This window comes from Acartia tonsa, chromosome 1 (genome assembly GCF_053477335.1).
Source record: "Acartia tonsa isolate MP-2025a chromosome 1, ASM5347733v1, whole genome shotgun sequence".
NCBI lineage: Eukaryota > Metazoa > Arthropoda > Copepoda > Calanoida > Acartiidae > Acartia > Acartia tonsa.
This window is the reverse complement of record NC_137260.1, coordinates 28,701,651-28,725,109: the sequence shown is the minus strand read 5'-3', so window position 1 is coordinate 28,725,109 and position 23,459 is coordinate 28,701,651. Positions and strand designations below refer to the sequence as shown.

General features: G+C 33.1%; 3 protein-coding genes across 8 annotated transcripts in view; all 3 read right to left on the bottom strand.

Moving 5' to 3' along the window:
- The window catches only part of LOC145317019 (eukaryotic translation initiation factor 3 subunit M-like), a 91,791-nt gene that overhangs the window by 37,859 nt on the left and 30,473 nt on the right, over nt 1-23,459 (bottom strand). Inside the window, exon 2 of one of the 6 annotated variants that reach the window (XM_080157879.1) lies at nt 217-297. The exons of the other annotated variants lie outside the window; for them this stretch is intronic. Within the exon in view, the coding sequence (XP_080014005.1) occupies nt 217-291 (75 nt within the window). The 5' untranslated portion in view covers nt 292-297. The remainder of the gene's footprint in view (nt 1-216; nt 298-23,459) is intronic. 6 annotated transcript variants of the gene reach the window in all.
- Nucleotides 294-3,454, bottom strand: LOC145317010 (cyclin-L1). The gene is made up of 4 exons (XM_080157870.1): nt 2,398-3,454; nt 2,159-2,266; nt 1,098-1,337; nt 294-843 (listed from the first exon to the last, which is right to left on the bottom strand). The coding sequence occupies exons 1-4, from the start codon at nt 3,171-3,173 to the stop codon at nt 633-635; spliced, it is 1,335 nt and encodes a 444-aa protein (XP_080013996.1). The 5' UTR covers nt 3,174-3,454; the 3' UTR covers nt 294-632.
- On the bottom strand, nt 3,139-9,633 carry NELF-B (negative elongation factor B). The gene is made up of 9 exons (XM_080157847.1): nt 9,444-9,633; nt 8,810-9,077; nt 8,185-8,609; nt 7,795-7,903; nt 7,356-7,478; nt 5,490-5,596; nt 4,803-4,974; nt 4,287-4,404; nt 3,139-4,042 (listed from the first exon to the last, which is right to left on the bottom strand). Exons 1-9 carry the CDS (start codon nt 9,599-9,601, stop codon nt 3,714-3,716), a joined length of 1,809 nt encoding a protein of 602 aa, XP_080013973.1. The 5' UTR covers nt 9,602-9,633; the 3' UTR covers nt 3,139-3,713.

The window sequence follows — 23,459 nt, the reverse complement described above, 5'->3', positions numbered from 1 at the left end:
TTTACTGATATTTCTACAATTTTCTAGGAAAATTGAATTTTTTTTTTAAAGGTTAGAGCTGCTTTTAGTCTAGAAGGAGTGGGGGGTTGCGTCATTCCTCCCTTCCCCAAGAAGAGATTTATTACCAAAAGCGTCTAAAAATGGCACCATTAACTGAAAAAATAATGATGCTTTAATGCTTTAATGAGCAGCTTTGCTATATTTTAAAAATCTTACCAAACTTTTGAAGTAGGACCTGAGTTCCTCAGATTGCTCCTCGAAGCCAATCTCTATAAATACCGGGACATTCATTCTTCTGAAAGTTTTACAGTACAGTAGTTTTTTTTCATTAGGAATCTAATTCACGGACAGAAACTAAATATCATTATCTTATCAACTTGAACTTCGCCACTAAAAAATATTGTAATATTTCAATTGAAACAATGAAGGAGAGAAAAAATTAAGAAAAGTTTTTTTTTTATTTTAACTAGGTAGCAGAAAAGTCCAAGATAAAATATCCACTTAATTCTTAATGAGGTTACAAATCAAACAACGTTATCATTTACTCATATAAAGCATAGATTTGATATGATTTAAATTAAAATTAATTTGACGTTTACATTAAAAAACTTTCTAAATGTTTAATGATCATTTTATCGTCTATAATAACCGCCGTCCATTCCCGTGCCTTTTCTATACTTGTCCGAGTATCCCGACCTATCACTACGATACTCGTGTTTGCTCCGACTCTCACTCAACCTCTCCCTTGACCGGGACCGATGTTTCCTTGACTTGTGAATGGGCGAATTTGACCAATCACGTTTTTTCCTGCGGTCACGACCTCCTCTGTCCGAACTTGGAGACCTTAACAAAAAGAAGTTAAAGAGAACATATAGAGAAAGGTATATTATGTTGTGCTTATTATTCCTTTTTCTGTAATATTTTACCTTGCATCATTTAAAATAACTTAATGTAAAATTTTTTTGTTTCCTAGTTTAAAAGTTTGATTTTTCATTCTTGCATGCAAGAGCGGAATGTGAACGTGGTCTTTTTTATTTTCATTGAACACGTGACCTAGGTAGGTTTTAAGTAAAAACTAATTTCAAAACATTTTTTACCTGGATCGGTCTCCCTTTTTGTATTTTTTCTTTTTCTTTCTGTCTACACTTCGGCTCCGACTTCGACTACGGTCCTCTGCCTTTTTGTCCTTCCTGTGCGGAGATGGCGGCTGGCTTGCCGGACTGTTGACGGCTGTGCTGAGTGTGCTGCCCTGAAGTTTGGCCTCTTTCTTCTTGTTCTCGTAGTTGGTCTTCAGTCGGTCCACCTCTTTCTCTAGTTCCTCTTGGCTAACCTTTTTTCTTAAAAAAAACAACAATATTTAGTAGGGTTGGCAATCCGAAGTCTGTCCAATTTTTGGACCATTTTGGAATCCAGAATCCATTATATTAATAGAGGATTCGGATTGTTCATTGTTAGGATAATATTAACGTCTTGAGTTTTTTGGTCCGAATATATATTTTAAATTTTAACAAAGTCATTTTGGTCGCTGTAGGGTCTAGATATAGGAGAAAAGCTACAATGAAAATATGAAGAAAAAAAGCAGCTTTAGATTCTTCCCAGTACCCGGTAAAATTTAATCCCTTCATTTACTTTAAAACAGGCCTTTTAAAATAATACTAGAATCCGGAATCCAGGAATTAAGCCGTTTTATTTTTGGGCGGATTTTTGTAAAAATCCGAATCCAGTCCAAAAATTGAACGGATTGCCAACCCTAATATTTAGCAATTATTTAGAAATAGATTAGAATATTTGGTAATGAAAAGACACATGTTATATAAAGGGGGGAGGCGGAAGTCTAAGGAACTCAACTAAATAAAGAGTTACAGCTCTAATATTTGACATGGCAGTTGCTTTAAAGAGGTACAATATGGAACTATGAAGAAATGGAGACGGAATAGGTTAATGGTTTAGGTTATATTAAGTATATACTGTAACAAAGTTAAATCATTAGTAATTGTGTGGATAATGCCATTACTAGATTCAACACAAAATGCAAAAATGCCAAGCCATCATAACACTTTTATTCAGTAGAAATAGTACAACAAAATTCATGACAATTATCTAACCCAATTGTTGCCTTTCCAACCATCCAAACATGTTTAAATGAATATGTTCCTACCTTTGATAAAGACAAATGATACGGTAACAACAATCTCTGATGTCATCTTCTTCTACCCCCAATAGCTCAAACCATGCGGGCTTCTTCGGTAGTGGGATGTTGAGCTTCCTAAACAGTTGTTTTATTAATTGGTGGGATAAAAAATGAAATGAAACTGTAAATATCGTCATAATATAAACTCCCCCCCCCCCCCACTCAAAAATTATTTTTTTAATGCAAAAAATCTAAGCTATTTGTACCTGGCAGATAGATAGATACACGCACAGGCAATGGTTTCTGGGGTGTAGCGCACAAAACAATCTGTGCGCAGGGAGTCATTCATAAAGTTCCAAGACATCTGGACAAACTTCTGGTGGTCCTGGAAGCTGAGAACCTGCAGGTACATGACAATTAGCTTGTGTGGATGCTTCATGTGAACACAGAATCCGAGCTCCTTCAAGACCCTTCTCTCTGCCTTTATAACGCTGTCTTTTAGACGAATATAGTCAGGGTTAAGGATCACGGGTTTGATTGGTTTACTGGATCGGACCTGTTTTATGTGTGTAAATACGTTGATAATATCTCTTGGCCGTCGCGGAGCTTCCTCGATTTTTGTCGCAAGTGTTAAACATCCCATGGCGTAGTGCTCAAAGTTGTAACGAATAAAGCTCTTGCTGTAGAAAAATCTTTGATACAACACACACGCAGTGGCCATGGCTACCTGAGGCAGCCGCAGTAATTTCCCCGCGGTTTGGATAAAGCTACAGCCTAAATTTCTAAAATCCAGTTCTGTTTCTTGTGACATACCATCTTGGGCACTTGGCGAAGGGGACAGTCGCTCTAGGGGGAGGACAGAGTTACTGATGGTCAAAAGAACTCTGCCATACTTATGAGGCCGGCCTTCGTTAGTGACTGCAGCAGCAGCTGAATCTGGTTTAGCAGCAGCTTCGCCTTTCTTCCCGTCAGCGCTTGGCGCCGCAGTCATCATTAATTCAATACAGTCTGAAATTACACTAACATTTATATTGCAAAACATGAAATTCAAAACTGGAATAAATGTAATAGGAAAAATAAATAATAAAACAAAAAACAACTATACTACAGCATATTTTAGGAAAAAGTATTAGAAAATTTTGTACTAAGTGGTGTGTAATGCTACAATACATATTTAACATTCAGATTTAATATTTATGTACAAATATTGTACATTTTCACTGATAACATTTTTAACAATTTTTTATTAAGTGGCATCTTTAAATAATATTATTTTCCATTTCATTAGGTAGGTAGTTTTCAAATAATTTTAGTTAGTGTTTTTCTTCCATTTCTGCTAAGTTTTTTTTTTAAGCGCCATTGTTTGAAACAATTACAGTTTCATAAAAGAAATTTTTCATACGAAATTCAGAAAAATATATTTCTAAGAGTGTGGATAAGAGATTTCATATTTGAACTAAAAAACAAGTTTTTAAAATGGTTTTACTAACCAATATCTCTCAAGCAAACCTATTAGGTATATTTGAAGATATTTTCTACCATTCAAAGTGTTTTTTTAATTAGCTTTGTTAAAATTAAATATTTAAAATGTATTTTCTTGATGTGGATCAAGCGCCTGATGCGCCAACATTTTATCTCTCAAAGCTTCATACATATTACTGGCTGCGTCCCCAGTGCCGCTGGTTGTCGGCTCCGCCACCTTCAACAGGGTGGAGATACGGGCAGGCGGCAGCTTGGTGTGTATCCACCACAACAGCCGCATCAAGTGGCGGTTCATGTTCTCCACGTTGATGCAGGTAAAGAAGAATTCATCAAATACTGAGGTACAAAAGTCTTCGTTTTCAAACTCCTCTTTCATTGAGATTAGGAGAGTTACGAGGCTATGAAGAAAAGCGTCTTCAAACGGATGTCCTTTTAACAGAGGTAAAATGTTAAGAAAATTCCTTTTAATTTGATATATTTTGCAATCGGCTAAAGTTATATGTTTGAGTAAGTGAGTATATAAAAATTTAAAATATCTTTTTAGAAAAAAAGGCTCAAATTCTACCCAAACATTAGAAATGGCAAACTAAAAACAAAGTTATCATTATTGCCTTATACACGAATAACTTTAAAAGTTCTAATTGTTGTCCATTCTCTAACATTTTCATCCTGCCTTTTATATTCTGTGCGAGTACACCAAGAACTCGCATGACACCAGTCTTGTCCTTGTTCTTAGCTGTCTGAAGTGTGTACTGCATGGCCAGCGTAGCAGCTATGTGGCACTGAGACACCTGACATATTTATTTTAATCAAAGAAATGAATATTTCATCAATCTGAATGTCTAAAAATGGATTTATAGTTTTCCGCTTACAACCATTAAAATAGATAATAAATTTCTTAATTTCAGGCCGTTGTAAATGTACAACCCTTTCAGCAATTTCAATTGTTTAGATTTATTCGAGTAAATACAAAGGGACTTGTATCAATTCTAGATCATCATGCAACATTTACAACATACCTTTCAAAACTTCCAGAGTCAAAACAAAAAAAATACTAATTTCCAAGGATACGCCCCTCCCCCCTTTACACACAGTTCTTCAAAATAAAATACAACCTCGTTACCCCTTTTTCTCAATTTCTAAAAAAAGATTTGGATGTCCTTTAACATTAGGATAGCAAAAGCCTTACCTGAACGTCATACATATCAGGCGGAGGACCAGAGTGGTCAATAATGATTCCAGCTGTATCTCTCTCCTCCACAGGTAACTTGGAATTCAAGGATCTCACTTGATCATCCACTATCAAGGACATCAGTGCGGGAAGGAATTGAACTAGCAAGGGTAGTTCCAACTTTGGCTCCCTACAATTTAATATTATCATTTACAAATATTTATTTTAAAGATAATATAGAAATCCTTAAGTATCTGCAAATGTAATGTTATAATCATTTGATAGATATAATAACTTATAGCGGCAAAGATAGGTCGATTGCATTCGGACTTTACAGTTACCAACCATTTTTTTCTCTCATCAAAACAGGGGTGTATGTTCTTCACAAGATTCATTTTTTTCCCCTGCTGCAATTTATTTTTATTTTTTTTCCCTCCTAGTTTTTTCCTGTTAGGAAGGTAAAAAATGAAAAAATATTTTCAGAACTCTTTATTTTATTCATATTACACCCCCCCCCCCCCATTAGCAAGGACAAATTTGGAGAATATACACCCCTGCATCAAAACGGTTATTACCCTTGAAGGAAAACTAAATCTTCTAGGATTTTTTAAACAACGTCCAGAGAAACGTATATAAATGAAAAACTTTTCCATTCGTGGACAATCACTTATAGAACCGTAATTTTTTTTCTTCGTTATTTATTACCTAAAGTCTTGTGTTTCAATCATTTCCCATGCAGAAAGACCAAGTGCAAGCATCCTTAGTAAGAGGTGAAGGACAGGTTGGTCACGGGGAAGACCTTCTTTGTCAACCTAGAAAAAAACGTTATGTTTAATCCAGGGGTGTATATTCTGCACAAGCAGGGTGGGCATACAAAAAACCCACCCAAAAAAAAACACCCAGGGTTTTTTAAAAAGCCCATTGAAAAAAAACCCAAGGTTTTTTGGGTTTTTGAAAAAACATTGAAATTTCACGTTAAAATTTACAAATTAAACCTCTGTTTACTCAAAGACTAGGATCTAATAAAATTTTAAAGCAAATTTTACCCAAAAAACGTAAAAAAATATGAAGTAATTATATAAATGATGCTCTACTTATTGTTCAAATGTTTATGAAATTACTTTCACTCAAAACTTACTTTCAGAAAACGCTTTGCTACTAAATTGATGATATATAAATTGTGTAAATTACATAATCATAATTGATTTTTTAAATTAAAACATAACAATTTTAAAAGGAAATAGTTACAGTGGCGTGCAGAGGGTTTTATTAAGGGGATGTAAAAAGGGGAAGACCTTAATAATTTTGGGAGGGGGGGGGGTTGTTGACAGCTTAGGAATAGAGGAGGAGGTTCCATGTTTTGAAGCTTTTAACCTCCCCTCTCCCTATTTTGAGCACCATTGCTAATAAGGGTTTATAATTGGTTGGAATGCCAGCTTTCTTCATTATCTATCTTGTTTATTGTGAAATCTTGCTTACCTTTTACCTACAACAACATAAATATTAATATTTCATCAATATATCAAATGTATTTGACTCCTAACTGGAAAAAAACAATAAAACCCTAAAAAAACCATAAAAACCCAGGGTTTTAAGAGTTGGGTTGGGCTTTTTAAAAAAACCCTGGGTTTTTCCCCACCCTGTGCACAAGATTTATTTTTTTCCCCCAGTGGTGTATATTCTGCATGGGATCCCCTGCTCAGGGGGGGGGGGGGGGGGGGGGGAAATAAAAAATAAGTGGTTGGAGGGAAAAAAAATGTAAAAATTAAGAAAACTGAAAACATTTTTTCCATTTCGCCCCCCTCCTTGGTTAAAAAAACTAAAAAAATGTGTGGTAGGAGGGATAAAATAAATAAAATATAGAGTTCTTTAAATATTTTTCTATTTTCCCCCCTACTTTTTAAGAAAAATCTAGGGGGGAAAAAAATAAAAAAAAATTGTAGCAGGGAAAAAAAAATAAATCTTGTGCAGAATATACACCCCTGTTTTCCCCTGCTACAAATTATTTTATTTCCCCCCCCCCCCCTAGATTTTTCTTAAAAAGTAGGGGGGGAAATAGAAAAATATTTAAAGAACTCTATATTTTATTTATTTTATCCCTCCTACCACACATTTTTTTTGTTTTTTTTTACCAAGGAGGGGGGCGAAATGGAAAAAAATGTTTTCAGTTTTCTTAATTTTTACATTTTTTTCCCTCCCAACCACTTATTTTTTATTACCCCCCCCCCCCTGAGCCGGGGATCCCATGCAGAATATACACCCCTGGTTTAATCTTAACATTTGTCGGTATGCTAAATTGATGTATGTGAAATAATATTGATTACCTAACATGAACGAATTTTTACCATAAACTTTTCTTTAAAATAAACGACCATAAAAAATATCAACAAATAAGTTAAGTATACAAAAGCACCTTTCTTTGAGCATTTTTAGAGTAACTTCGCAATTAATTCTGTCTTAAACTTATTTTTGTGGGATGTTTTGGCCCACCTGGAGTTAGTAAGTACGATGCTTACTAGGTAAATAACTTATAAAATATGCTTATTAGATTCAACCAAATATATCCAATACCTGATGATTGATGAGCTTCATAGCTGATTGAGATAGGAAGTTGATAGCAAAGGGATCACACAAAGTCATACTTAAATCTCCCAAGACCTGTTCTTGACCGTGTCGGATTGCATCCAGAAAGCCCTGAATATGTGTTTATTAGGTATAATTTCTTACATTGTTTTTTATTAAATGGCTATGTAGAGGTAGGTGTTAACTTAATCTAATGAAATGATAAAATTGTTTTGTCTTAAAATAGAAAATTTCATTGTCTAACTATTATCTTTCTGTAAGAGAAAGAGTTAAAGCTGATGTATATATCAAATAGTTTAATCTATTATTTTATCAATTTATATGAAGAAAATGTCCTTATTTTACTGATTTACAGAGAAATCCAAATAGTCTATGTACTTCGGAAACATGTACCTTACTCTCTCGTAAGTTTATATTTTAATTTCACCTGTAATTCTCGAGATCTTTTTAGATCAACATTTTTTTCTCTAATACAAGCGTCCAAGCACCATGTAAATTTATGGCAGGGGTCTACTGAGATTACTTCTTGAATTTCTCTGAAATGACAATTTTCATTTTGATCTTGTACTTTAAAAAGTTTATATTAGGATATTAAGAGCAAATGTTTTTCTTCATTTAAAAAATATCTTAACAAATAAAGTTTCTTTAAAATTAACTCAAGAATTTGTAATAAGTGCTAAAAATGGACATTATAGTATTAGTTTAAAGAACTAATCTTAAGCATATTTGATTTACATTAATTTAGAGATTGATTTTAATTTTTCTAGAAAATTATTTTTTTTTAATTAGTTATTTTGAGTAAAATGAAGGATTTTACCTGTCGTGCAAAGCCATGAGCAACTCTGATCTAAGCGTACAATAATGAACATTCTTTGTTCTAAGAAACAAAGTTCTCAAAAACTGAAGAGTCATGTCATACAACTTTACATTAGTCCCAATCATTTCAGCTAACTTTTGTATAACCTCGGCCTGTCGTCGACTTTTAGGCGAGCCGTTAAAAAATCCGGCAACGCCAGATTCATGGTTAAACAGCACATTCTCTTTGTTCTTAATATATTGAGATAACAACGGCGATACTTCATCACCGAATAACGATTGGTTGTCCCGCCAAAGGTGGCGTTTAATTTCAATGTCACAGTCTGCATATAGTTGTTTATCCCTTACCAAGAATCTAAGATATCTGTCTTCTATGTAGCTCATGTTTTTCAATATGCTCATTACCACAGGTCTAACTTCTTTTATCTAAAAGAAAAATAATACCAATTAGGTACCTAATAAAAATCATTGACATAAATCATATGTCCAGAATTTTAGGGTGTAAAAAGAAAAATTAACCTTCCCATTGCCACTGAATTTGTACCCATTAGTTTAATTGTTGTTTACAATATTAAATGTCTTAATTTGCAGTTTTACTCTTGCAAGAAATGAATAAATTAAATAACCTGAATAACTGGAAAACTTTTTGACAACAAATCGCGCAACTTTTTATCCTTTTCTTTGGGGTCTGAAGAATTTCCCAATTCTGCTATCTGCGCCACTAACTTGTCACGTAAATCCTCCAAAACGGAATTGTGAAAATCCAGCCGCTTGATACCATGCAAATCCAACAAGGGTAACATGGGCCGTAAGGAGGGAAGCAGGATTCCGTTTTCTATCTGGAAATCTTCGATGGCTTTCAGAGGATCTTGACACGAAGTTAAAGCTTCCCTATTGGGAATAAGTAACTGATTTTAACGGCGAAGTCTAATAGCAGTAACAAAAAAGAAGTTCTTATGGAATACTTTAAAAATAAACAAATAACGAAATAAATTATCAATCTAATTACTACATCTCTTTCCATTTTTAACACCAACACTTTCAATTAAACCTTATTAACAAATCCTTACATATAGAGTAGGTATAGAGTCTTTCGAAAGATTTTGCCTAGCCACTTGACTGAAACGATTAACTTTTTCATTGGAGATTTAAATTTTTAATAGCTACTTGCCAGGTAAATAGAAATCTAATTTGGAGGAGAATACTTCCTCCCAGGGGGGAATTAACTCTTATTTAAAAATGATCAATATTACTTTCCTAAGATAATCGCGGCCAGGAATACCAATTTCTTCCAGGCCAAATCCGCCAGCCGCAGTTGTTGCAGCCGGTTGCGGTAAACCCGCCACTCCAGTCGGCACAGCCGGGGCCACGCTTCCCGCCATGCCGTGCATTCCCCCACCTTGCGGCGGATGAGCCATTTAGATTTTATTCTAGCTATCTGAAAAAAATATACATAAAAGCAACTAGGATTTTTTTAAAGATATAAAAAAATGGTCATTATAATAAATCTTTTTTATTTAAATAAACTCAGATATGTAGGCTTAAATATCTTCTATAACTAAACAATAAGTAGATTTATAAAAAAAAATTACAACATGTTAAATAATACCTTTTCCAAAGAAACTACCTAGAGCTAATTAAAACGATTTCTTAAAACTGAATTTAAAGGCTTTTAGGAAGTTTGTGTGATGTTATATTCAAATTAAATAAAAGATTTATTAATTTATATAAACAATCACTTTTAATTCATTAATATATTTATTTTTAATAAAGCATATTTTTTACAAAATACAATCATGTAAAAGCCGAATTTAATTTCTGTCAACAATACGAACATGCTCATGACGTCACAGTGAAGTGTACACTAACATGGAGGTAGTAAATAAAACCTTAAAAATACTTTCCCCGTTTCATTGGAAATAATAAAAATATAATAAAACTGTTACTTAGGTGAAAGAAGTTTTTTTACCGAATATAGATACCCTGTTGAAATTTATGTTTAAAAAATTAAATGAGTATGATTCTTAGTTATTTATTACAATTGTTCTTTTTTTTCAAATGTCGTCGTTTCATAAGAATTTTTTGGAGTTAGGATTAGAGAATAATTCTTGAATTTACGGCTGGATAGGATGTGAGGATAGGGTTTTTCTTTACAGAATGGCTACACGTAGGTCATGAGAAGGTTTATCTTTTTTTAAAGAGGAGGATACTTTATAGTAACCCTCCAAAGAGAAATGTTTTACAGAAAATTTATCCCTAAACAAATTTCAATAATCAAACCAAATTAATTAAAGCTTTGGTAGAGTCTTTCTATACATTTCTTTACACTTTGAATCAAATATATATTTGAGTGCAGAACTATTGCACAAAGGATATTAGTGCATTAGTACACGAACAATTTCAAATACCGGAATTTTTTGGAATTTTTTTTACAATTATTCGACATGTTATTTTTCATCTTGTAATGGACAAAGTGACATCCATATCCCTCTTCCTCCTAGATAATGCCTTATTTATTTCACTAGTGGATGCCATGAAAAACTTTTCATAGAAGGGCGAATGTACCCTTACCTTTAAACTTTTTACATTTTTTTCGCGCCAAATATTTAAAAGACTATAATTTATGATAAAAATTTAACCGATTTAAAAAATATTTCTTGAATAAGGAATTCAAGAGGTATGTACCGAACTATGCTTTTATAAAATATGATTTTGTATCCTGCGGTTTCTAATCAGCCTTTTAATATCAGTAAATCAAACAAATTTGTCAAGGTTTAGATCTTAAATTATGAACTAGGGTCTTCATTGATATAGTTCTCTAAAAGTGTTGGGTTTTCTTTTTAAAGCAAAGCATTTAGACTACGTCCGTTCGTTCCAATTCCGCAAAAAAAGCTCTTATAGCTAATTTAGGCATCTTAGAATTGTCCTATCAATTTCAACTTGACATGACGATATCCATAATAGTTAGATACAATGTAGCAAGCGTAGCAACTGAATTCCAGCAAGTCCAAATGTTCATGATTTTAGATTTTCTACTATATTCTTAACTAGCGGCTTCGCCCCTAGCCTCTAGGGGCTTTGCCCCAAGAGGTGATAAAAAAATTAATATTTATTGTTTTTAGTGAGAGAATGTTGCTATTCTTTCATTCAAAATAAATGCTGGAATAAAAAATAAGGGGGGGATTTTTTTGTTTTTGGGGGGGTTAGGGGTGTCCCACCCCCCAAGAAAATAGCTTGAAACCACCACAGGACCAATAGGTATATACCCTGAAGAGTAGAATCCAATCGGTTCAGTGGTTACCGAGATCTTAAGGGACAGACAGACGGACAGACATCAAGCTACTTTGTATTATAGATAGTCATATTCAATTAGTTTGTTTGAATATTGATTCCTAGGGCGAATAGGCACAATGATATAATTGATCATGATTTTTTATAGTAATTCTCAATATTAAATGCGTGCAGTTACTCTATATATTTGTTAATGTTCTTTTGTCTGACTAATTAATTTGAGATTTGCTTTTATGTATATCATCATTCTTATTGAAAAGCTACTCTATATTTTGCCTGATCAAGTTGTTCTAGGATTCTAAATAAAATAGCATGGTAGATATCCCTTAAAAAATCTTTTGGGGTAAACTTTTGAAAGAAAAAAATTCTTATCAAAGAACATCTATCCAATTTAATCCATAAAGGGATTATAAATAGGTATACCAAATTTAGTTTAATTAAGAAAAGAATATTCTTAATACTATAATTGTTTCCATTTCAAATTCTATTCTCTTTGCCTTTGCAATTTTTAAAAGCGAAGCTTTTCTATAATTAGGGTCGGTCCGTCCGTACGTCCGTCCGAGATAGATTGCTTTTATTCGTTAATTTAGGCATGTTAGAATTGTCCTATCGATTTCAAACTTTGCATGATGATTCCTGTAGTAGTTAGGTACGATTTAGAAAGCGTAGCAACTCTATAATCATTACCAGAATGTCCGTACGTCCATTTTAAACATGTTGATTTTTCTAATTTTTTAACAGCTAATTTTTATGTGATCTAATTATCCGTTTGATCTGATTTTTGGTATATTGATTCCTGGGACAACAAAGAACAATATTTTAAGCGAAGCAACTCTATAATCAAATCCTAAAAATGTAAGTATGTCCATAAACTCAATAAACATTATCCTGTATCAAGAAGTTTTTCAACAAATTTACTTACAATTTTGCTTCGACTCTTATACTTTTATATTCTGATAATTCAGTTTAGACACTATACAAGTGTTAATGTCCGTTTGTCCTACCGTTTTAGTGCCTCGCTTTTATGGATGTTGTCATTCTTGTTTTTAATGATCCTTATCTGTTTAATTTTAAATGAATTGTCCCTTATGGTTAATGTCCGTTTTACCACTGTTTGATTTGTTGAGCTTCGCTTTTGTAAATGTTTTCATCCTTAATTCATAAAATATTTAAAGCCATTTATTATTGGTACATTTACATTAAAATGTTGTGCACGAGGAAAAGTAAAATTAACTGCATAAAATAAAAAAATAAAGTACAAGGATTTGATAGAATTATTCGATGGATTTTAAAGGAAAATTAAACATGTCCAATTGTCTAAGGAATCCCCATATAAAAAAAGATGCCAATTGTCCAAATAATCAAGATAACAAGGATGGACGGACACATCATTATGAAGGAAGATTAATTTTGTAATGGCTATCTATATACCTACATTCTTTATAAACATATATACTAAATGATTTATTTGTCTGCTGGTATGTGTAAGAACTATTTCTTTGATTAAATGTATGTTATATGATGAATCTATATAAACCTATGCCATGCTGAGATACTTATTAAAGAACTTAGCCTCCCTCTGGGGGGTGTAGGCTAGAGACTGCTAGACCTACACTTTCAGATACGTGCCATTTAATGGCGTAACCAAGAAGGCTTCTAAATGTGTTAATTCTTAATTTGATGTATTTTATCATTTTTGATATCGCAACTGGAAATATAAAAAGGGTCACTTTTGTGCACATCAAATTAACCTTAGTTGATTTTGCTTGAAATTTTACGGTTATTCTAAATAAGTTAATTCTTAATTTGTTGTTTAATATCGCAACTGATATATAACTAAGGTCACTTTTGTGCACATCAAATTAACCTAAGATGATTCTGCTGGAAATTTTATGGTTGTTAGAATCAAAATTTCCTTTAGACCCAAAGAAGCCGGGAAATTTCACAACTGTGATTTGTTTTTTTGTTGTTGTAAAGCTCAGCTTCAGTAACAAATAAAAATATTGTCTTCTTTCTATCTTTGCTATATGATTATTTTCAAAGGGTAGAAACGAAACCACTCAATTGATCTGTTGAACTACGCCCTTTGTCTGCACTGTATGTTTCATTCCAAGATCATGCCTGAACACTTTTATACTCATAATTCACACCAAAGGACTAGGGACATGTGGACTATAAATTAATAATATTTCATTTCTTTCTAAGGTTTGGCTGCTTCTGTGGATTGTTGTAAAAGCGACGGCTTAAAAAATTGTTGAGACTCTTAATAATGGATAAAATAAAGAGCGGTTAGTTGCTGGCGGTTGCGTCTCTGACTTGGAATTGCTGAGCAAATGGACGACTGTGGTGATAATTTTGTTTTTAAGCCGTCAAAACAAATGCCAGCAAATGTTCTTAATAAATCTTAATGTTAATCAACCCGTTTTTCTATTAACTGCAAAATCCTAACTACCTAATCTTAGAATATATAAAATGTCTAAAAGTACATCCCTTTGATTCTGCATAGCCCTAAATTAACCCATTTTATCCTACTGTTTCAAACACCTTTGATAAAAAAATTCTTGTGGTTCCTATAAATTTATAGCTTTAAATGTTTTAGTAATTTGTTGTTATGCTTTTTTCGCTTTTTATTATAGATTAATGTTTAGATAGTCTTACAGTTTAAAACATTCCTTTATTGATGGTATCCATCCAAATTATATTGTAGAATGTCATTATAGTCTCTAGTTCACTTTATATAGGTATTCTTCTGCTTTTCAGAGATGTTTTATTTCAGTTTAGTTTAGCTTTTTTTCGTTGAAATTCGTAGAGGGGGAATGGCCATTTCCGTTTAAGGAAGAAAAATAAAAAAATAAAATAAACTGTTAACTAATTAATAAATAAACTCGATCTACCATTGGTTAGATAAGATTCATTTGGGTGTAAACAATTGATCAAGTTTGGATTTGTTGAAAAATTTTGCAAACTTTTCTTCATTTATTTATCTAGGAATAAAAGTAATAGCCAACTAGTCTATGCTGTAGAGGCTAAAGTTGAAGCCACTGGAATGAATATCTTAGAAAGTATTTTTTTTAATTCTGTACTTTTTATAGAAAATGTTAAAATATTTTCAAAAGAAATTGAATTTTAATTATGTCAGATTTAGCTATATTTATTATCTCTAGATAATTTCTTTAAAAAACAAGGATGACAACATCCATAAAAGCAAAGCACTGAAACGGTAGGACAAACGGACATTAACACTTGTATAGTGTCAGAACTGAATAATCAGAATATAAATGTATAAGAGTCGAAGCAAAGTTGTAAGTAAATTTGTTGAAAAACTGCTTTATACAGAATTATGTTTATGGACATACTTACATTTTTAGGACTTGATTATAGAGTTGCTTCGCTAATAACATTATACTTTGTTGTCCCAGGAATCAATATACCAAAAATAAGATCAATCGGATGATTAGAACACATAAAAATTTGTTGTTAAAAAAGTAAAAAATCAACATGTTTAAAATGGACGTACGGACATTTTGGTAATGATTATAGAGTTGCTACGCTTTCTAAATCGTACCTAATTACTAAAGGAATCACCATGCAAAATTTGAAATCAATAGGACAATTCTAACATGCCTAAATCAACAAAAAAAGCTATCCGTTACGGACAGACGTACGGACGGACGGACGTACGGACGGACCGACCCTAATTATAGAAAAGCTTCGCTTTTAAAAATAGTAAGCTTTTAATTCACAAAGGCTCTAGCTACTTATAAAAGCGGGAAGTTTGTAAATATTTTACTCAACACACTAAATCATTACAATTTTCATGAGAAATACGCATTTTATAAGGCATACAAAACGCTCTAATTTTCGTTCTATTTAACGTAAGTTTGTAATTTTTTTTGCTGGTTATTTCATTTTACATATACTTTTATCATTTTATCAAAAAAAATTTATCTTTTTTCATCATTTTTTGGAGAAATTAATGCTTAAACTAAGGGTATCTTTAAACGCAAAATTGACGCACTTAGAATTAATATTGCGTATTGGGTACAAATGGGGGATAATTTCAAGACATGCATGTTCCAAAGATATCTTTTTTTCCATAAAATTTTAATGTTTAATCCACCGGAGATTACCCTGAAAATCATACATCAATTTAGGAAGATAATTTTTGTAGAATAGTTACTGAATTTACAACTTTATGTACTTTAAAAGTATAGTTAAGATCAAAGGCGTGCAAAAGGTTGGTATAGGGGTTGTTTACACCACCCTTGTAAAATTAAGGGGGATGGATACACCTCCCTAGGTGTCCACCCATGTCCACCCTCTTGACAAGAGCCTACACCCTCAGATACACCCCTCTATAAATTCCAAGGGGGTATAAAGGAAATAAATTTACACCCCTTAAAATAAAGTGGGGTTGGGGGTGTTTAAGGAGGGTGTATTTAAGCAAGTCACTGATTCAGATAATTCTATGCTATCTATTTTTAGGTAAATTAATTACCAGACTTTACTAAAAAAATCTTGCAATATTCTGTACAACTGTACTGTACAACTTTTAATTAGTAAATTGAGACATGAGGAAACTCTCATACATATGTATGGGGGGGGGGAGTTAATGCAACCATCCCATAATCAATTAATCCAAATTTTGTTATGAAAATTGGCATGTGTAATCCTTAGTAGGTCTGTTTTTCAAAATTTAACAAAAAGTTAAGCTTAAGGGGGGGGGGGGGGTTAAGGCAACCATCATGTAATCAATGCACAAATGGCACCAAAAATTCGAATTTCATTACAAAACTTGGCATGAGTAATCCTTGGTAGATCTTTTTTTCCCAAAATGGAACAAAAATTTGGAAAAGTAATGGCTAAGGGCTGTTTGCTCAGCTGTTTAGCCAGTTTTGGGCTATTTTCAGGGCAAATCCAGCAATAATTACGTAGGAATCATCCATTAGGGATAGGTTTTAAGGGGTGTTGAGCTGAAAAATACTACCAAAAATAGTGGCAGCTGGGTAATGGCTTATAAGGATATAAAAAATTGAATATTTCCATTGAATTAAACTTTTCTTAATTAACATTATAACTTTATGTCATGGACAAGGACATATTACTAAAAACACTTTTTTAATTTTTTGATTTCGCTGCCAAAAATGGCTGAGAACAGCTGTCAACAGCCAAAAGTATATATTGTAGATTAAATCATCCCACCATGAAAATATTTTTGCCCCCAGTAAAAATGTGGTTGATTTAAGCAAAAAAATGACCCATGCTAAATATTTTTTTCTGTGATGCAATAATTGTGACCTCACAAGCACTTCAAAGTTTTTGAAATCTGCAAAAAGAATGTTTTTTTAGTTCTTTTGTGTGATCTCAATTTTCAAGATTTTTACAAAATTTCAATTCTCTAGTATGTCAATATAAACCTGAAATTTACCAAAAAAATGGAGCAGTCTCAATAATAACATATGAAGGTGTAGCAAGAAATCTGCAAAGTCAAATTCCATTTTTGCAGTTTTTCTTACCTAACTTAAAAAAAATTTGGATCAAGTCAAGCTGAGTGTGCCAATGGCAACAAGTAAAACAGAGCGTGCCAATATTCCCCCTAGTCAAGTAGAGTATGCCAATATTCCCCCAAGTAAAACATAGTATGCCAATATTTCATCAAGTAAAGCATAATATGCCAATAGTTTAGCAAACAAAGCAGCATGACAAAAAAAATAAATGAATTTAACATATTTTCCAATTTATATTATAATAATTCAACCTACAAATTTACTACTTGATGTACGTAAAATATATAAACTAGCATTGCGTCCCTAGCATCTAGAAGCTCTTTATTCCAAGTAGTAGAAAAGTTACGAAAATTATCCTAAAACCATTAAAATTTCAAAATAAAAGATCTCACTAATCGATGGACTGATATGGTTCTTCTTTCAATGAAGCTTCTTATTGGTCCTTTAAAATACCATGATTATGTTACAATAGTTTTTCTTTTTAAAACCTAAATGTAAAGGAGATTTTCAGCTCTCTCCTTCCCTAAAATGCCCCTATAGACTTCGAGGGGGGGGGGGGGGGCATTGGTAGAGCCGCTAGTATATAGACATAAATTATTTCAAAATCTTAGAAAAAGCATATCTTGAAAAGCAAAGCAGAGTATGCCAATATTACGCCAAGTAAAGCAGAGTGTGCCAATTTTCCCCCTAGTCAAGTAGAGTATGCCAATATTCCCCCAAGTCAAGTAGCGTGTGCCAAAACAGGCTATTGGCATACTCAGCTTGACTTGATCCAAAAATTTTAATTTTGTTTTTCTTTTAGATGCAGTAACTACTGGACCAGGTAGTTTAAAAATTTTAGCTCAATATATATCAATTTTGCCCACCCTCCAGCACCAAACCCCCCTTTATTGATAAGAAGACCATTAATTTTATTTTATTAACTTTTAAAATACCACAAAAAAATTCATTTGGCAGCTTGCTAATGGCCGCAGCACAGCTGGGAGCGGCCAAGCGTAGAATGAGTAGATAGGGCTTGTGACGTGTCTCTAGGTAGGTTTTTAACAGTCTGTGTAACAGCCCCAGCTGCCAAATGGATGGACCCCCACTATTTATAGTAGTATTTTTGAGCTCAGTAACAATAAAAACCTACCCCTAGACATGTCACTAGCCCTATATACTCTTCATACTCTTAGCCGCTCCCAGCCATTTTCAGCCAGTTCTAGCAGCTGGTACAAGAAATTTTAAAAATGGATATTTAAAGCAAAAATATGTTTCAAAAAGTTGATTCCTATGCAATTAATGATAGTTTCGCCCTGAATATAGCCCAAAAACGGCTAAATGACTGAGCCACCAGCTGTTAACCATCACTTTTGCAACTTTTTGTTCCATTTTGGGAAAATAGATGTACCAAGGATTACTCATGCCAAGTTTTGTAACAAAATTCGAATTCTAAGTGCAATTTGTGCATTGATTACGAGATGGTTGCATTAAGCCCCCCCCCCCCCTCAAACTTGAGTTAATTCCTTTAATGATCTTGATAGATATATGTTTATAACTTTTAGTATATTTTACAATAGTTTTTAAAGTTAATGTTGGGAGGGAGATATATCCCAATCCTCTTTTTATAAAAAAAAATTTTAAAATGTAATAAATTTCTTATGTAAAGTAGGTTTGGTAAAATCTTAATAAAATCACCCTTGATTTTAGTTAAAGGGGGCTGTTAAAAGTCATAAGTGGGGTGTCAAAAAATTTAGTTGTTAATAAATTAATGGAATATAACCTGATATTATAAATTTGAAACATATTTTTGATGTACAAAGAGAATAAAGTAACATGTATTACACTTTTTTTCATAGAAGAAATTGAATCATTTTTTATTTGTTTTTTTTTTCAACACAAGGTTATTTGTGTATCTCTTGGTACAAGATACCACCATATAATTAGTTAAATCTAATTTTTTATAAATTAAGTGAATAAGTCTGTTAGACCAAGGGTAGAAACTCAGTAGATAGACAGACAGACGGGCAAGAAGAATTATCAAAATTTTACTAAAATAGACAATTAATTAGATAAAATCCAATAGAGAACCTGTGAATGATCAGACAGACAGAGGGACAGACAGACTGACAGAGGGACAGGTAAATAGTAACAGAGAGTCTTTGAGGCATTAACAAATTACAATTAGGCTATGCTAGATGATTCATTGAAATCCAAAAGAGAGGCAGTTAGACAGATAGACAGACAAGTGGTGGGACAGACAGACAAAAGGACAGACAGACAGAGGGACAGACAGACAAATGGGTATTGCCTAAAACAGTTTGGCTGCTATATGAATCATTAAAACCGACCGTAGAAAAGAAATTTACATTAGTTTCTTATTTCGATACTCAACGCCCCCCCCCCCCTCCCCCACTCAAAGGGGTTTATTATTTCTTAATATCAATAAGTGACTTTTCAGCTTAATAAAATTGAATGTACTTTTTATTTCATCAATTTATCTTAAATAGAACGAAAGTTATAATCATTTTATTGTCTACAAGATATATGCTTTGAGTAAAAATCAACATAATTGTCAGTAAAAACGTCATATTTATGCATATTTACACAGTAAATAAATTTTAAAATTGTATTTTACTGTAATGAATAACTTAAGGGGGTTGTATGAAATATCAAAAACCTAAAAAAAACCTAATTTGGTTAAATTAGTCCAAGTAATGATTGATTTAGTACTGTCTTAACCTCTTTTCGAGGAAGCTTTGTGTTTATCAAGTACGAAATTAATTCCTTATCATTAATCCTAGAATTAAGCGCAAATGTCGTCTTTTTTGACTTTCCCTTCATAAAGTGACGCAGCATGGATTGTTTATATGCGCCCACGTTTTTCACTTTTGAATGAGATATGAGAGTGTGAAGATTTCGGAGAACAAAATTGGGCCTATCATTGGTCTCATTGTGTGTGAACGACCCTAGTATATCAGGGATTTGAAACCATAAGAGCTTCAGGTAGAATTTGTTAATTTTATAAGGAAGAATGGTGTATAGGACGATTATATGTAGTTTTAAAAAGGCTTTAGCCAGCTAAGCATGAACTTAATTATGATTAATATATGTTTTAGTAATTTTTATGTGCCTTTATTTTTGCATTTAACAATGATTTATTAAACCAAATAATTTTCCTTTAAAGCCAAAGTTTCCAAAGATTTTTACCGTAGAGAAAAATGATTTTTAAAAAGCAAATAAGATTACGTGGTTATAAATAACTGGAATTATGAACTAATTGATATTGTAATTTCAGGTCTTTGAAATAATTTCATCAATAAATCTATATTCAAACCTGCTGTTGAAACTTGATGGTTCCTGGTATTGGGGGTTTGTATGTTCGCCAACTGATCTCGTGAACTTCCCGCTAATTCGGAAGTCAAGCTCAACCAAAGTGTCATGGTTGAGACAATTTCAAAGTGTTGAAGTTTGGAGGCGCTGCACAAGCAATTTCAAAGTATCTGATGAATAGGCGTTAGCATTCATCAAGAGATCAATAGCATCTAGATTATTGATGCAAAAAAGAAAGAGCTGCACAAGCAATTTCAAATGAATGGAGTTTGAAGGAGCTGCACAAGCGAATTTCAAATAACCTGATGGTTGAAGGCGCTGCACAAGCAATTTCAAAGGACTTGAAGTTTAAGCGTTAGCAAATTTCAATATCCTGATGTTTGAAGGAGCTGCACAAGCAATTTCAAAGTGTTGAAGTTTGGAGGAGCTGCACAAGCAATTTCAAATAACCTGATGGTTGAAGGAGCTGCACAAGCAACTTCAAATGGTTCTGAAGAATAGGCATTAGCATTCTTCAAAGAATCTGAAGAATAGGCGTTAGCATTCTTCAATAAATCAATAGCATATAGTGTATTGATGCAAAAAACATTGACAATTTTTCTGTGAAATAATTACCTAGTGAATCAATATGGTGCTCACTAAAAAGCAGAAAATTGAGCGAGCTATCGCTATTGGCAATGAAAGGCTAGAGGTGTTTGACGAACAGATAAAAGTGTTTTATGAAAATCTAAAAGCCTGCCAAAGTTTTAGTTCATGTGAAAATGTGAATTTAAAATCAATTCGTGACATTTTTAGTGAGGTCAAGGACCAATCTGACCTAATAAAAAGTCTAAAATCTGCCGTGGAGACTAGTGAGATGCGCAAGTTCAAGCGTGATTTGGATGAAGCTAGTGAACAGAAAACTGTTGCAGATAAAGTTTATGCGTCGTTGGAACAGTGTACGAAAATTCTGCACTGGCTTGACAATGATTCAGACGACGTGAGGTCGAGCACTGTCGCCAGGATCCTCGATGTCGTTGAGAAGGTGAGGATGGACATAGGAGTGCTTAAAATTTCCATGGAGTTGCGCCAAGAAGTACGTGATATGTACCGAAGGCTTAGAGAGATGGAACGTCGTTCATCTAACTCGGATAAGCTTGGTGTCTGTGGCACCAATTATTACGACAGTTATCATAGTCGTATGTTGCATGAGGCTAGTGCTAGTGTGAATACAGTCTACAAATCAAGTTCTGTCGTAGCTGTTGATAATGAGCCGGTTGGTACTGCCGTAGCTGTTGATAATGAGCCGATTGGTACTGCCGTAGCTGTTGATAATGAACCGGTTGGTACTGCCGTAGCTGTTGATAATGAGCCGGTTGGTACTGCTGTAGCTGTTGATAATGAACCGGATGGTACTGCCGTAGCTGTTGATAATGAGCCGGTTGGTACTGCCGTAGCTGTTGATAATGAACCGGTTGGTACTGCCGTAGCTGTTGATAATGAGCCGGTTGGTACTGCCGTAGCTGTTGATAATGAACCGGTTGGTACTGCCGTAGCTGTTGATAATGAGCCGGTTGGTACTGCCGTAGCTGTTGATAATGAACCGGTTGGTACTGCCGTAGCTGTTGGTAATGAGCCGGTTGGTACTGCCGTAGCTGTTGATAATGAACCGGTTGGGTCTGCCGTAGCTGTTAATGATGAACCTGTTGGTTCTGCTTGTGATGCTGTTATTGAGAAACCTGTTATTTCTGCAGTTGACGCTGTTGTTTGTGTTGCAGTCAAATCTGATGTTAAAGATACTGCCGTAGCTGTTGATAACATTGCTACGGCAGGTGAGGCTGTAGCCGTTCACAATGATGATGCTGAAATTGGTTGTGTTGCAGCCGGTTCTGATATAGAGGTTGGTGCTGTTGTGAATCAAGAATCGACCTGGCTGCTGCCAATTTGGCCGCCCGACACAGGGTAAAGGGCCTGCAATATGGCGGGTGTTGCCGCCAGAAAGTTATTGAAAGTCTACCAACACACATATCTAATCTACAACATAAACTATTTATGTGAAAATGATCTTTAAAGAAAAAATATTACAAGTTATATATTAAGCTTGTGAAGGGAACCTAAAAAGGTTCTGCAAAGAATAAGTATTCATTATTCAACTAATTTTATTGTTCATATTTAAGCACAAAAATTCTACAAAATTGTTTAGACTTTTAAAGCAGATTTTAAAAGATTTTGTTTCTTTAAGTATGGTTTTGAAAAGCAAAAGTTTGTGTGTATCAACTACCAAATGATTTTTGCAGATTTTTTAGATTGAGAAAAATAGATTTTTTAAAATTATTTTTCGAGGTATTTTTTTTCATGGTTCACGTTTGCTTAAAAAATGTTATTTCTCAGATTCTCGTATGAGATAATGCATTAAAGTAAAGAACACAACATGTAAAATTATTATGATAATGTTTAATATATTTCTTATTATTATTTTAAAAAGATTATCGCAAAAAATCAAGATATTTGTTTTAATTTGTAAGCAAATAAAGTTTTTTCTTTCACTCCGGAGGCAAGGATTCTTAATAATCCACGCGTAAAGATTTTTCTTCATTCCGAGAGCAGAGATTCGTAGTAATATATGTACCTAGCGATTTCGGACAGGGCAATTTTAAACCTTGAGAAGTATTTATAGCAATTATTTCCTAGGTACATATATTTTCGTTCATGTTTAAATATAAACTCTATTTTCTATGAGATAAGCATTTATAATAATGAACACGATGTATGATATTATTAAATTATTGATTATTATTTATATGAATATCACAGAATTAATTTAAGATAAACTATGCATATTTTAAATTAACCTTTCCTTCATTTTTATCGCAGATATTAAAATAAAAGCAGTTGTTAAAAATTATGATTAACAATTGATTCTTATTTTATGGAAATTGAGATTTTTTTTAGTAAAAAAGCCACATTTTTCAGATGCCTATTTTTATGCCTAAAATAAGAATCAAATGAAATGCGATTAAATTTTATTCTATTTCATTTGCTCAAATTTAATTTTATTGAGTTTAATTTCTTTTCAAAAGTACAATTCATCTTAAAACTTACCTGAAAAGTTTAACAAAAAAGAATAAATGTGTCGAGGTTGCGTGATTCGATATTTATTCTAAGAAAAAAATCAAGTATTTTTTTA